The sequence below is a fragment of the Chelonia mydas genome, chromosome 2, assembly GCF_015237465.2.
Source record: "Chelonia mydas isolate rCheMyd1 chromosome 2, rCheMyd1.pri.v2, whole genome shotgun sequence".
Classification (NCBI taxonomy): Eukaryota; Metazoa; Chordata; order Testudines; family Cheloniidae; genus Chelonia; species Chelonia mydas.
The window spans coordinates 103,544,240-103,559,315 of NC_057850.1; the positions used below are offsets into that span (position 1 = coordinate 103,544,240).

Here is a 15,076-nt window from a genome sequence, read left to right on the forward strand (position 1 = left end):
GATGATTGAAGAATTACTTACTTTTTTATGTTTAAACCCCTTCGTGTTTATGACAAATCTGGTAGACTGCAAGCTAGCGCTTCAGTTTTTCTAACCTATTAGACATAATAATGGTATGATTGGATTTGTGTTACACTGGTAATAGCATAAGCAATACTGCACATGTTTTTTCTTACGGTGGCTGCAACTGGAAATGTCAGTGAGGTTTCGAGCCGTAGATGACTGCAGCTGTGCCTCAGCAATAATGGGGCTTATTAACGTGATACCAAAAGCATATGTTGTTGTGATATCTCCTCCATCCATGGTGAGTTAGATATTTTACCCCACTGTTTATTTGGTTGGCACCTATTGTGCAAATAGTAGTTTAGCCCATTTCTAGACAGTAAAATCCTATTTTAGCCTTAGGAAATAAGAGCCAATTTAAAATACTTCAGTTGTATAATGTGATTGGAAAAGGAAAAGAAGTGTGCAAGCTGTTCAGGTATACATCCCTCACATTTATGTTGGTCAGTGCCCACTTGGTGAGCAATCTTTCATCCCATAAAACCATATATTACATATCTGTGATGGTTTCCCACACATATTTTGCAAGTATCTACTCTATATGCTGGTTGGTTTTTGTCACTGAATGTGTTGGGTTCCCCTAGAGAGGTGACCGGTCTTACTGGTCACGTTATTTTTTGCCTTTCATAATCACTAATGGCTCTTATAGATTTTTTTCGCAACTACAGGAATTTAATTTCAAAATCACAAGCTGAGTACATTTGAACCATCATTGATTACAAAACAGAAACCACAATCTCCATTTTTTCCCTCAAGAATGAAAGTGATTCCTTCAGCCTGAGACCTTAGTGAACTTTATTTTGTGACGATTAGGAGGTGGATAAAAAAGAAAGTGAGGGTTGATGGGTATTAGATCAATACTGTGTAGACATTCAGTATGCATCATCTTTACATTTGTATCTCCATAAACATGTCTCTTCTATAGAAGTGCATTTATTTTCACTCTTCATTAAGAACGAGTGCCACTAATACCAAGAGAATGTGCATTTAGCATAATGTAATCATTGGGATAGTTGAGTGCATGGCTGATATTCAGAGTTAAAAATGTTAATGACCAGGTTTATACCATGTTGACTCTTAGTTATTTTCTAAAAATATGTTGTTAAAACATACTAATATGACCAACTCATTGACAAGTGATCATGCATATGAAACTATGCTAAAGAAAGGGAAGTGTTGACAATAACTCAGTAAAGAAGAAAGTCATGTTTGTTTATTTATTGTTTGTAAGAGAGAAATCATAATCATATTTATTTGCAGAGATTTCCCTGGACTTGGAGGTTTATTATGGGCGGTAATTACAACCAATGCAGGAAATAAGATCATTGTTTTACAATTAGTCTATATCACAATGCTTCATTAGTAGCAATCATGTGACACTGAATATAGTCTTACAGCTGCAACAAACCTCACCACCTTCTGTTCCTAGTGCAAGGCACACTTTTTCAATGTTGCCTTCTTTAATATAAACATAGAAACATGTACATAAAAAAGAAAAACCTACCCTACCAAAACAAAACACTCCACTGTACACACATTTCTGCCTGGGGGAGAGGATGAGTCACATTGCTTAATGCAGTACTGGAAGGCACTCAGATACTCCAATGATAAATGCAGAATAAGACCCTATATAGAGTAAATTAGAATATAAGTTGCAGTGCTTCATCTGGTCCTATACAACAGTTTTGCCACTATGCGAGATGAGTACACTAGGGAGCTAAGAGAGTGATGTATTTTAAAACTGACAAGAAATCAAAACAGATCTAGACTAAACAGGCGATACTTTATTATTGTAACATACATATGGTCTTTAATGGTCTGTAACTGTCATTTGAGCAATAAATGAATAAATTAGACACCTACAAGCGGAGAGAGAAAATGAATATGGGGAATGTTTAAAGAAAGTGGCGGGGGGGAGGGAAACAAGTCCAAAATATCACACCCATTCTTTTTGTAGCCACGAACTGTAAGATAAATAACGTAATCCTTTCAGAACGAACTATTGCATACAAGTGAAGCACCGTTTTCTCTGCTCTAGCATTCACTGCATTCCTATCAATAAAGGAGACTGCTTCATACAAGGTCAGCCTTCTGTAAGCACCTTTTGCAATTTCCATTGAGATAGTCTGATGTCAGCAATCTATAGCTGAGTGAATTCTTATTAGGAATTCAGTACATTCTGAAGCAAGCAACTAAATGTTTAAAAGCTTGATCCTGTCGACCACATTAGCATGAGACGAAGAAAAGTATTTTTTATATTCAGGTTCCCTGCCACTAATTTCTGTTTAATTCCTTCTCCCTTCACATAATGAACTACCACCAAACCCATTTAAAGGAAAAATCATGGATCTTCCACGACAATGCAGCCTGGAGATTTTTTCAAAAAGAAAATTGTCATCGACTGGCATAGACTCCTAGGTCCCCTCCATCCCTCATAGCAATCTGAGATTTAATGAGCCACAGATTTTTTACATTTTGTTTTTAATTTGACTTAGCATTTTATGAGGCAGAGTCTGGTAATTCACATTAATTTTGTTATAGTCATATTAACTTTCTTGCTTATATACAGAGCTTACAGTTAATAAATGCCTCTGATTTCCATAAAATATTCAGGGCAGGCCACAGTTACAATGACTTTTTTTTATCCCTACTGCTAAACTTCAATCAGTTTCAAATCTGAAGTGCATTAAATGGCTGTGTATAATGTTATAATTTGTGCTACAATAAATTTTTTACAGTTATTGCTGGTTAGGAAAGGAGCTTATACAAGAGGCATTAATTGCCATGCTTAATTATTTAAAATATATAGATTTCTTACCAGTTATTTGAATGTGTAACTCATTTACCATGCATGTAATGTTCTTGTTTAGCAAAGTGTACAAAAGGATTCCTGTCAGGCTAAACTGAAATACTGAACCGCATCAAGCAGGAAAGTGTCTTAGCATTTCAGCTCTTCTGTTTTGCTCAGAGGTTCCAAATATGCAGTTCCTGGGGTTCTTTCCACAGGATAAATGTATCCCCATTTATTAAATGGCATATCTGCACTGTGTTATGAACATCCTTTTGTTTAGACGGTGCAAAAATATCCTTGGTGAATTATGTCTCTCAGAATATTTTGAGATAGCTATAGTTTTTCTGGGACATTTGTTACTAATTTATATCTACATTTTCCCTCTTTAGGGTTTAGTTGGCAGCCCAAAGCAGTTGGAGTGTCCCTGTTGGGGTAGTTGAGGGTTCCCCTTGTCACAGGTGAATCCTCAGGTGGTGCAAAGCCAGCATAGCCAGCAGAGTGCAGGGAGGAACGGGTAGACTCTCTGACAGGTCCTGGGCTACTGTGGCTGCTGGCTGCAGGCAGTGTGATTTAGAGGAGTCCTAAAGCTGCCGTAAGTTTCACAGGTAGTCATTTCAGCTCCAACGGGCTGAGGATCAAGGTTGTGGAAAGACACATTCATGCCCCTCCTTCCCCCTACACCTTTGCTTCTCATCTGCACTGAGTGTACACTTTTCCTGCTTGAGGGTTGAGCCCCACTGGGTTTTATGAAATATACATAATCAAGTGCAGTATCATTCTAATATCTGATATGTCCTTTAATGAGAGCCAGTCATTGCAGGGGGATAGACATGATCTAATGTGTCTTTTTCTTCAATAGCAATGATCCTGGGCCCTATGGCAGTGGTTCTCAACCAGGGGTATGCCTACGTCTGGAGATCTTCCATGTGGTACATCAACTCATCTAGATATTTACCTAGTTTTACAACAGGCAACATAAAAAGCATTAGCAAAGTCAGTACAAACTAAAATTTCATACAGACGATGGCCTGTTTATACTGCTCTATATATTACATCAGTGTTTATCAACCTGGTGGCTGCAATTCATTTTATTATTATATGATAAAAATGAGAAAGTAAGCAATTTTTCAGTAGTAGTGTGCTGTGACACTTTTGCATTTTTATCTCTGATTTTGTAAGCAAACAGATTTTAAGTGAGGTGAAACTTGGGGTAGGCAAGACAAATCAGGCTCCTGAAAGGGGTACAGTAGTCTAGAAAGGTTGAGAACTACTGTCCTATGGGTCTGGTTTTCAGATATACTGAGTGCCACAATTCCTCTGAAGTTTTTACACTACCTTTTTTTAAATCTAAAATGTCCCTTTGTTGCAACGAGTCATACAGTTCCACTACTGGTAGCTGTGGTGGTAATGCTACTATAGTCCAGTCATCAAGAGGTCTGGCAGCTTTGGATGGGATCAAGCGCATTCAATCCAGCAGATTCTTCAGCCCTTGGGGAGAATTACAACTTTCATAGATACGGTTCCCTGGGCCAGAAACAGAGTTCAAGTTGTGCCGGAATGCTCGGAAATGCCATTCCAGCACTTTTAACAGCATTGTGGTACTTGTGGCACCATCACTTACGAGTGTGTCAGAGGGTAGCTGTCCCTCTGAAGGCATCAGAGGCCCAGCCTACCTCAGACAGGCTCCACAAGAGAGATTGGGCAATCTGGGAGTTGTTAAATCACTGAGTAACTGGAGGCATTTAATTAGGCAGGGAAGCACCTAGGCACGATAAAAGGCTAAGGACCTCAGTTAGAGAGAGAGAGACTTCAGAAGAGAAAGGAAGCTCCAGCAGATTGGAGCTCCCAGAGAGCCCGAACCAGACAAAAGGTGTGCTGTTTGGAGAGGGAGAGAGAGAGAGCGAGAGTGCGTACTCGAATTAAGTGGAAGCTGTGCTCCCAGCGTAAGGAGATGGAGATAGGTGGAATCTGAGCCAAACAGAAACGATGCTTCTAGGGCAGAGAACCTAAAGGGGGATCCTGGAAACAGAAAGCTCCTGGTGAGCCTACCAGGCCAGGGAGCCTGGAAGAAATGCTTCAAGGGAGGAGAGAATTCACAATGGGCAGAGAGGCCAGAAAACTCTTCCTGGTGTTTGGAACAGCTTTTTGAGAGACCTTCACGGACCTGAACATCAGAGGAAAACTCCATCCAGACAGCATCAGGAGTTCTGAGGCAACAGCAACCAGACAGAGCTACTGGACAGAGGCAAATACTAAACTCAAGACAAGTGACATATAGACTGGGACTGACTGAGCCCCTCAACCAGGAAGCTGAGGTAGAAAGGTGTTGTGTATGTCTGTGTGAGGTTGTTCAGTTAAAGACTTTCTGGTAAATAAAGGAGACCCTCTGTGGAGGATGCTCTCTAATATCTCAAGCTGGTCTGGGCTTGTTTACACTCCAGGTGGAGGGAAATCAAGGCAGGACTCTCTGCTGTGCTGCTATTGACCAGAGGGACAGGAACATGTACATCCTCCTTCTGCATCTTCTGTTGGCTCAGTGGAAGCTGAGGGACAGTGGCCTACAAGCAAGGATCCTTCTGTCTCCAGAGGCCAGACAATGTGTGTTTTGGTTGGAAGACTGTGTGCCAGAAGAGAGGGATGTTATTGCAGGACCTGTAAGGAATAACGTTTATACTAAATACCAGCCTCTGAGATGGGGAGTGACTTTGTAGTTCAAGAAACCTGGTCCAAGCAAGTGAAGTTACTTCATCAGTCTACTTAAAGGACAGCTCTTCAGGGAAGCTCTGGGCTGAGAGGGTCACCCAACTGGCCTTCAAGAAACAGATATTATATCTCCCAATTCATCTAGACAACATGACTGTAGTCTCTTATATCAACAAGCAAAGGAGCACCAGGAGCACAAGGCTAGCTCAAGAAGCAGCAGCGCCAAAGAACGGGGTGAAATAGCACCCTCTGCCAATTAAGATCAGTTGCTTAACTGCTAAACCAACCTAGCAGATGTTATGTGGGAATGCTAGCTCAGGCTAGCAATTTTTCTGTTGGTGTGGAAATTATGGGTCACTCTATATGAATCTAGAAGACCCATCTGAGGTATTATGTCTAAGTTGTACATTCAGAAATGAATCAATTTAGTTTGGAAGTACCTGCTAAGGAAGCTGTCACCTGGGGTTAGAAGGTGGATTGCAAGATGGGAGAGCTAAGCACAAATCCTTTGGAGGCAGAGCTACTCGTATCTAGGCGAATGAAATGGAGCAGTCCTTTCCAGCTGGTGATTTCCCGATGCAGAAAATTCCTTTTTCACTCTCTAACTGTGCTTTTCTTTTTATATTATACTCTCTCCACATGTCGTGCTATCACAGCTGAGATCAACAGAGACACTTGCACGGAAGCAGAGTTGGTATAAATAAGGCTGCTGAAAGGATGTTTTCTGTGAGGGCCCTCCTGCTTTGAAATTTGCTCCTTGCCACACCTTAGTCAAAAAAGGGTCTGAATCTGATGACCGTCAGGGCATGCTGCAAAGCTTGTCTTCCCTCCTTCCCCCCCTAGGCACTTGACAATGGAGCCGAATAGTAAGGGTGGTGAATTGTTGGAGAAGAGGGATGGTTTTAGCTTTGTGTTTACTTGGGTTGCTGGTTACGGGCCATATTGAATGGTATTGCTGTACTTGAGTTAGGTTGGAATGTTGTTTTGCATAAGGGCACTTTTAGGTTGTGTCAAAGGTGCCTTTAGTGTATCAATAGGCAGCCTTCTGTAGAGTGTGTGTGCACGTGCACATCTAAAACTGTTATTCTCTAACACTTCCATTTTCCTTTCTAACTGATATTTGTACCTGACATACTCCACCGTTTGTTTTTTTTATTATTTTTTTATTTACTGATTGGTGATGTAGATACCTATACACACTTTAAATTTCTCCAGTAGATCTATTGGATTTCACTCAATATTTATTGATGTATTCTCTTAACTTAGTGTGCCCTACTTTATGCCTGCGTAGTTAAAATCTCTCATTACTACAAGCATGCTCTTTACACACATGATTTTGATTTCAGTCCATTATCACAGCACTTCTGTACTCGTGCTCCACTGGTGCACATGCTTCTATTACATGATCATGGGAAATTCTTCCTACATGTGATATCAATGCTCATTGCTGGTACAGTCAACACTTGGGGATATCAGAAATGGATATCTATCAGTCTCGCATAGCTCATCAGAAAGTTGCAGAGCAAACCTTTCCCCATTGGTTTTGAATGCTGGTACCCATTATTCTCCTTCGAGTGCTTGCTCATGTCCATTCCATGCTAGGTGTGTGCACCATGTGCACTGTTGCCGGAGTTTTTTCCCTTAGTGATATCTCTTGGGCCGACTCTAGCACCCTGTGGAGCTGCACGCATATGCACAGGTATAAGGGGTGCCGCCAGCCCGCATCCTCTCAGTTCCTTCGTACAGCCTGGGATTGTTGCTGGAAGACCCTTTCTTACTCTGACAAATCTGTTGGGACTTCAGACCATGAAACCACCACGGTACCAGCAGACTGACGGTGCCATCAACCCTGGAGTCTCTCTCTCTTCTGGTCCCTCCAACCCCAATGGGGCACCTATCAGCTCTGGCATCTGGAAGCAGGAGGGAACAGAGTGTGTCAGGTGCCTTCCCGGCACCAGGCCCCCTGGTATCATCTAGGGGCCAGCCCCACATGATCTCAGCATCCCAATCCTTGGCCACGCCACCGTTCCCTGTAATTCTGGCACCATATAGAGGTGGAAGCTGTTACCACTCCACCATGGTTGCCGAGAGAGGAATCCTCTTCGGAGTCCGAAGGGGAACCCTATGATGTACCGCCAAAAGCCCACCATCGGTACCCAGCCTATGCCCCCCCGAGCTTCAGAGCCAGTCCCACAGCAGGTACCTGGCCAGCGGGTCACTGTCGATGCAGTAGCCCTACTGGAATCCCTGGGGGTTTCCCCCAGTACCGGGGCCTTCTTCCCACTTGGTGGTTTCCGAGAGATGGGCTACTGCTCCTTTCTGCTCAGCATCGGATCCCGACTCCGGTACTGACCCCAGTGCCGAAGTCCAGGAGATGCCTCTAGGGGACGTATTTGAGGAAAAGGAAGGAACCCCTCCTGTGGTGCAAGCCTCCTCCGCATCCTCCCCAGATGAGGCTGTTGCGGGTCCCAGCCCAGGGTGATTTCAGGACCTTCTGAAGCGGGTCGCTTCAAACCTGGGCTTGCAGATGGAGGAGCTCAAAGAGACATCATACAGCCTTATTGATATCTTGGATGCAGCAGCTCCATCCAAGGTGGCCCTGCCCATCAATGAGGTGGTAATGGAGCCAGTCAAGGCCCTCTGGCAAACCTCTTCTTCTCTGACCCCCGCTTCAGAGAGGACAGAAAGTATGATGTGCCAGGAAAGCAGATTTGATTACCTGTACTTGCTCCCCTACCCCGCCCTGGGGGTCTTTGGTGGTGTCTGCAGCGAACTTCAGGCACACGCGCAGCTCTGGGGAGTCTGCACGGATTTGCGGACCCTCCACCTGCTCTTGGCCAGATGGGGATACGGGCTGGGGCTGCTCTCAGCCCCCCTGCACCATGGACAGGTAGAGTGTCTGCCACAGCTCCCCAGAGCTGCCCGGGCTCCCTCGCTGGGCTCCATGCTGGAGGTGGGGCCTTGGGGAGAAGAGGAGGAGGGGAAGGGAGCAGGAGAAAAGTAGATGTGCCAGGCCACCCTACTTTCTAAAAGTGGGAGGGTCCTGAGCCCCCCTCCCCTGATTCTGGTGCCACTGCTGCCTACTGTACGCCTTCCTCCGATCCTCTTGGTTCACAAGGTTCTTCTGAAAATCAAATGGGATAAGGCAAGAATTATCCTGATAGCAGTAGTGTGACCTCGCCAGCATTGATCTGGCACAATTCTGGACCTCTTGGTGGCAGTTCCACTTTGCCCAGACTTGATTTCACAAGACCACAGCCGGTTGCTTCACCCGAACCTTCCCTCCCTGCACCTAACTGCATGGATGCTGCATAGCTGAACCCTGAAGAACAGGCTTGCTTGGAACCGGTTCCACAGGTCTTTCTAGGTAGTAGAAAGCCTTCCACCAGGGCTACTTACTTGGCCAAGTGGAAACATTTCACTTGGTGGGCCTCCGAACGGGATCTCTCTTCATCTCTATCTTCTCTTCAGTCTATCTTGGACTGTTTGCTCAACCTAAAGCACCAGGGTCTAGCACTCTCATCTATTAAGGTTCATTTGGTTGCCGTATCAGCCTTCCACTCCCTAGAGAATGGCAGATCATTGTTCTCTCACGACACGACAGCCCAGTTTCTCAAGGGGTTGGAAAGACTCTATCCTCTGGTTTGCGAACTGACCTACCCACCATGGAACTTAAACCGGGTCCTTTCGAGACTTAGGGGCCCCCATTCAAGCTGTTGGCATCATGCTTCCTACTACTTCTCTCCTGGAAGGTTGCCTTCCTGTTGTCAATCACCTCAGTCAGAAGGGTCACTCAGATCAAGGCCCTTATGTCAGAATCACCTTACACATTGTTCTTCAGGGACAAGGTTCAACTGCGCCCCCATCCAGCTTCCTGCCAAGGGTGAAGGCACAATTCCACAACAACAATGTCATTTTGCTACCTGTCTTCTTCCCAAAAGCTCTGAGGTACGACGGCTTCATACGTTGGACATTAGGCAGGCCCTTGTCTTTTGTATTGAGAGGACTAAGCCCTTCTGGAAATCCACACAGCTCTTTGCAGCAATAACAAAGGATGAGAGGGCTACCTGTGGTAACCCAAAAAATCTCTTGTCCTGGGTAACTGCCTGTATTCCGGCTTGCTATGAGCAGGCAAACATCCTGCCTCCAGCCATCGTGACAGTTCATTCCACAAGAGCCCAGGCTTCATCAGCAGCATTCCTCGCACAGGTACCAATCCAGAACATCTGCAGAGCCCGCAACCTGGTCGTTAGTTCATACCTTCACGTCCCACTACACCATCACCCAACAGGCCCAAGGTAGGATTCTTCCCAAAAGTGAGGGGGCACAAGGTCTCTTGGGCCCCTCCACCTGCCCGGGGTGGGGAGGCCTGAGAGCAGCCCCTGGCCTGTGTCTCCGCCCCGCTGGCCTACCACCCAGGGCAGGTGGAGGGTCCATGGCTCTCCAGAGTTGCCCACGCTGATGTTAGCCTGACCTGGCTCTAGCTTCCAGGGTAGCCTGGAGGTGGGTCCTCAGGGGCCAAAGAGCCACAACGGGGCCATGGTAAGAGCTGCCTGGGCAGCAATGGGGAGCCACGGACCCTATACCTGCCCTGGATGGGGGGTCCGAGTGGCGGGGACACAGCTGGGGGCTGCTCTTACCACCCCCCTGCCCTGGGCAGGTGGAAGGCCTGCAGCTCCCTACAGCTCCCTGGGCCAGGTTCCAGCTTTGGGGACGAAGAGGAGGCACAGGGGGCCAGGACCATGATGAAAAGTGGATGAGCCAGGCCCATCCACTTTCAAAAGTGGGAGGGCCATGGCCCCTTGTCCCCACCTTTTCTGGTGCCCCTGGCCCAAGACGATGCCAATTTTGGGAGAAGAGTGTTGCAGTCAGCACATTCATTAACTTTGAGCCCACTTCCTGGGGTACCGCTTGTGAGTCGCCCAGCATGGAATGGACATGAGCAAGCACTCAAAGAAGAAAAAACGGTTACCTACCTTTCAAAACTCTTGTTCTTTGAGATGTGTTGGTCCTGTCCGTTCCATGACCCACTTTCCTCCCCCTCTGTCGGAGTTGGATGGCAAGAAGGAACTGAGATGGCATAGGGCCATTGGTGCATCTTATATTGGCGCATACGCATGCAGCCCAACAGATACCACTAAGGGAAAAATGGCTGGCAACAGCGCATGTGGCATGTACACACCTAGCACGGAATGGATATGAGCAACACATCTCGAAGAACAACAGTTACGAGAAGTAAGTAACTGTGTTTTCTTTTTTTTAAACCCTTATTACTCTTTGAGGATACAGACTATACCTGTCATTCTACTTTTTCCTCCTCAGCTTTCTGGTACAAAAAATGTGCCTGGCTAAGGCATTTGGAAGTTACTTGCAGAGTACAAGAACAAATGAATCAAATAAAATGAAGACCAGTGTAAAACCAGTGTGAACTGGAATAAGGTTGGGAATCGACTATCTGCTTGCGGACCTATTAGTCTTGCCGAGCTGACACAACCCTCTCCACGGTCCTGGGCAGGCTCTCTGTGGCTTCCCAGTGCCCTTGCAAAACAGAAATGTAGAGTTTCTTCTATTGTTCAGGCTCTGAACGGGGAACTGGAGTTGATTCCCCTGGTTATCTTTGTAAATCCTAAATTGTAACATCATAGCTACAATAATTCACCACATTTACTTTTTCTTCTGAGCTTGTGATGTTTTTCTTAGCATTGAAAATTTTATTAGCTCATTTATCATGAGCTAATATCATAATTTTAAATCTATATGCATATCCTATTGTTAATATGTAGTGTGATAGGTCTGTGTTGTAAAGATCAGGTTCACCTCTGAGCTTCCCCAGAGTTCAGGGGAGTTCAGATCCAGGGTGTTTGTTCAGGTCTATCTCTCTTTATTCTTCCTCCGCTACATAATGTAGCGTGTGTATAACTGTAATTAGAAACAAAGGAAACAAAATTGAACATAATGAGACATTTAAAATCCATTAAAAGGTTTACTCTGGAAATGGTATGTGAGCTTTGAAAGCTATTCTTAGAAGCAGAATTTAGGTGCAGTTCAGTTGTTGTGCCACACAGTGTCACAATTGGTCTTTACGTCTACTCAGTATTTCTTTCTGGTTGTAGATGAAGGTATTTACAAAGCTGGTGAAAAACGGTCTGAAATGTGGGGGGCAGCAGAAATCCAGGAAGATGAAGACACTCAGGTAGAGGTTCCAGTGGATCAGGTAATCTTTAAGCTTTGAACGAATGACTAATGTGGAAAACAAATCTTGTGTTTTTCTTTTGTCACTTCCCTTGATGCCTGCTGCATTTTTTTTACAGGGTGCATTTGTAACGTTCATTGGTACAGCATTGTATACAAGGTTGCACTGCTTTTGAATACATTCCCTTTCCTTGAATGCTTTCTGAGTCCCAGTTATTTGTTTCTGTCAAGAGATGGGCCTCTCCAGCATGCTCTCTTGTTTCCGTGCCTGCACATGTTCTTTTAACCAATTACCAGACTTAGGTTGGTTCAAAACCCAACCCCCACACCTCTTTGTGGGGTCTGATTTATTAAGTCTTTCTGTAAAAGGTGACTTACTTTGTTAGTTACCCCAGGTCACCCCACTCTGGGTCCCTATAAGAGTCCAAGTCAGCTCTTCATCATGGTTCAGGGGATAATCCCACCCCTGACTGTCTTCTCTATCAATAACCCCTAGGCCTCTCATATATGTATAGGCCCTTTAAAACCTTACTGGGCCAAATCACATGGTGGGGTGGGTTGACCATTAGGCACCACTACCCTTAAGAGGGCACACCACCCCATCACAGTTTCCTATGTATCAGTGCAAAGTCCTTGCACTCCCAAAATCTACTCAAATACCCCCCAAGTCTTCAGAGGATGTTTACTGTAAAAAGAAGCCCGTGTCCTGAGGTGAAGTGTACAACATTGTTTCTGGTAACCATGCCCTCACCCCGCTTATTTGCGCCTTGTCTACATTTGAAAGGGTTTGCCAGAAGAGCGGTACTGGTAGAGTTTTACAAGCAACCCCACTAGCAGAGAAGCAGCTGATACTGGAAAGGGTTCTTTTCCTGGCATAGCTTAAACTAGTTCCCAAAGAGAATAAGCTTTACCAGCAAAAAAGACTTTTAAAGTGTAGACCATCCCTCAAGATGCCTAGAAAACGTCAGTAGTTTACTAAGACCGAGGAAGGGTGAATAAAGGGGATCTGCTTGTCTCCACCCACCCACCCCGGAAAGCTTCTTGGGAAGTACCTGCCATTTGGTACCATCTGGTATATTTCAAAAGACAAAGCAATCACAGTTGTGTAATATTTTAACATTCTGCTTTTTTTAAACTGTAATTGATGTCTCCCTTGCATTTGTTCTTCCTCCTTTCCCTTCCTTAGCCCCACTTTTCTTTCTCTTGCATGTCTGGGGTATCCTTTTTCTCTTCCTTCATCTTCTTCATTTTTCCCTGCATTGTATTCTCTTCCTCCTTCCTCATGTTTTCACTCTCTCTCCCCTCCCCCTTTCTTAAGCCCTCACCTCTCCCACTATTACTCTTTCTTAGTGTAACACTTCAATCCTTCCCTAAAATCCCAAATCTACTCCCCTGGCTCACCCACAAAAACTGCCAAGGTTGCTGTACATTACAGTGATCTTGATTAAGACACCTATGGACCACTAGCCCAGACTGTCCAAAGCATAGTATGCTCTAGCCATAATCCTTTCCCCCATATTGCTGAAGAAAGGCAGAACTGGGCTGCTCCACTGAGCCTTGTGCCAGCAGGTGGAGCCCTGCTCTGTCAGAAGGATTCCCTACTGCAGGGGTCGGCAACCTTTCAGAAGTGGTGGGCCGAGTCTTCATTTATTCACTCTAATTTAAGGTTTCGCGTGCCAGCAGGGCCGTCTTTACCCATACACAAAGCATGCAGCTGTGTAGGGCACCAGGAAATTTGATGCCCCAAATTTCCTGGTGCCCTGCGCAGCTGCGTGCTGCTCCAGCCTCTGCTCCGGCTCTTCCTCAGGCTCCTGCCCCTGTTCTGCTCGAGCCTCGCCTCTTCCCGCCCTCACCCCGCCCCCACTCCCCTGAGGACTCCAGAAGCAGTTGGGCGTGCACTCACCGGTAAGTGGAGCGACCCAGCTCCAGCCTGCTCCGCTCCCCTGGCTCCCAGCCATGCCGCCGGCGAGTGCTGGGGGGGCGGTTCCCCCCTCCCCCCAAGTCTGGGAGCCAGGGAAGCAGAGCAGCCTGGGGCCTCAGGCCTCTGCGGGCAGGAGAGGGGGGGCTGGCCCCAGGCCTCCGTGGGGGATGGGGGATGGCCGCTTCCTGCGGGAAGTGGAGTGACCCGGCCCCAGCCTGCTTCGCTCCCCTGGCTCCCAGGCTTGGGGGGAGGGAGGAACCACCCCCCAGCCCTTGCTGGCAGCGCGGCTGGGAGCCGGGGAGCAGAGCAGGCTGGGGCAGGGTCGCTCCAATTCCCGCAGGAAGTGGCTAGCCCGCGTCCCCCCACGGAGGCCTGGGGCCAGCGCCCCATCCCCTCCCCGCGGAGGCCTGGGGCGGGGCCCCATACAGTCCCCCTATGGAGGCCTAGGGCCAGCCCCCCCCACTCCCACCCATGGAGGCCTGGGACCCCCACAGGCCCCCCCCCACAGGGGGGCTGCGTAGGGCACCAAAATAGCTAGGGACGGCCTTGCGTGCCAGTTATACATTTTAACATTTTTAGAAGGTCTCTCTCTATAAGTCTGTATTATATAACTGAACTATTGTTGTATGTAAAGTAAACAAGGTTTTTAAAATGTTTAAGAAGCTTCATTTAAAATTAAATTAAAATGCAGATCTTATTAGTTTAGTGCAGTGGTTCTTCACCTGGGGTGCACGCACCCCCTGGGGGTGTGAGATGCCCTTTCTGGGGGTGCGAGAAATGTGAGATTTTTTTAGAGGGTAAATCACCGAAAACACAAATTAAGCACAGGCACATAAGTACAACTACTTTGTTTCATCAAACCTATGTATTTATTAACATTATACATTTGTTAACGATTACTGTAATATACAAACAAAGTTTTTCAGTTTTCAAGTTTTTAAGCTAATTGTACTGTAATTTTTGATAAGGGGTGCGAGAACACATTTTGAAAACCAAAGGGGTGCAGGCTGCAGTAAAGGTTAAGAACCACTGGTTTAGTGTGATCCTTGCCCTTGCTTTTCCTTGCTGAGTTTTCCAGTGTCTGGCACGTATTTGGATACTTTAAGCTGCACACAGGCTTTTGAGTGATCAGTTGTTAACCGAGAGGGACAGAGGACAGATTTCATGTGCGAAAATACCTGTTCACACAGCTTTGTGGATCCAAATGCTGAGAGCATTGCAAACGCAATTTTCTTCAAACAGTTACATTTCAGTGGCAGGGACGTCCAGCAGGTCAGAATAGAGGCCCATGATCTCTCTCGGTAGCTTCAAGTGCACTCCACAGATCTACAAACTTTGATGCCCACAATTCTGAGCTTTTTAACTGAATGAGCTGCTTTTTGAAATCTTCAACACCCATCCACTGA

At 46.0% G+C, this 15,076-nt stretch overlaps 1 protein-coding gene across 4 annotated transcripts in view; it reads left to right on the top strand.

Moving 5' to 3' along the window:
• Positions 1 to 15,076, top strand: part of DCDC2 (doublecortin domain containing 2) — a 139,956-nt gene that overhangs the window by 95,994 nt on the left and 28,886 nt on the right. For all 4 annotated transcript variants that reach the window (XM_043540045.1, XM_037893046.2, XM_043540043.1 and 1 more), the window contains one exon: positions 11,671 to 11,771. In XM_043540045.1, coding sequence (XP_043395980.1) covers positions 11,671 to 11,771 — 101 coding nt within the window. The remainder of the gene's footprint in view (positions 1 to 11,670; positions 11,772 to 15,076) is intronic.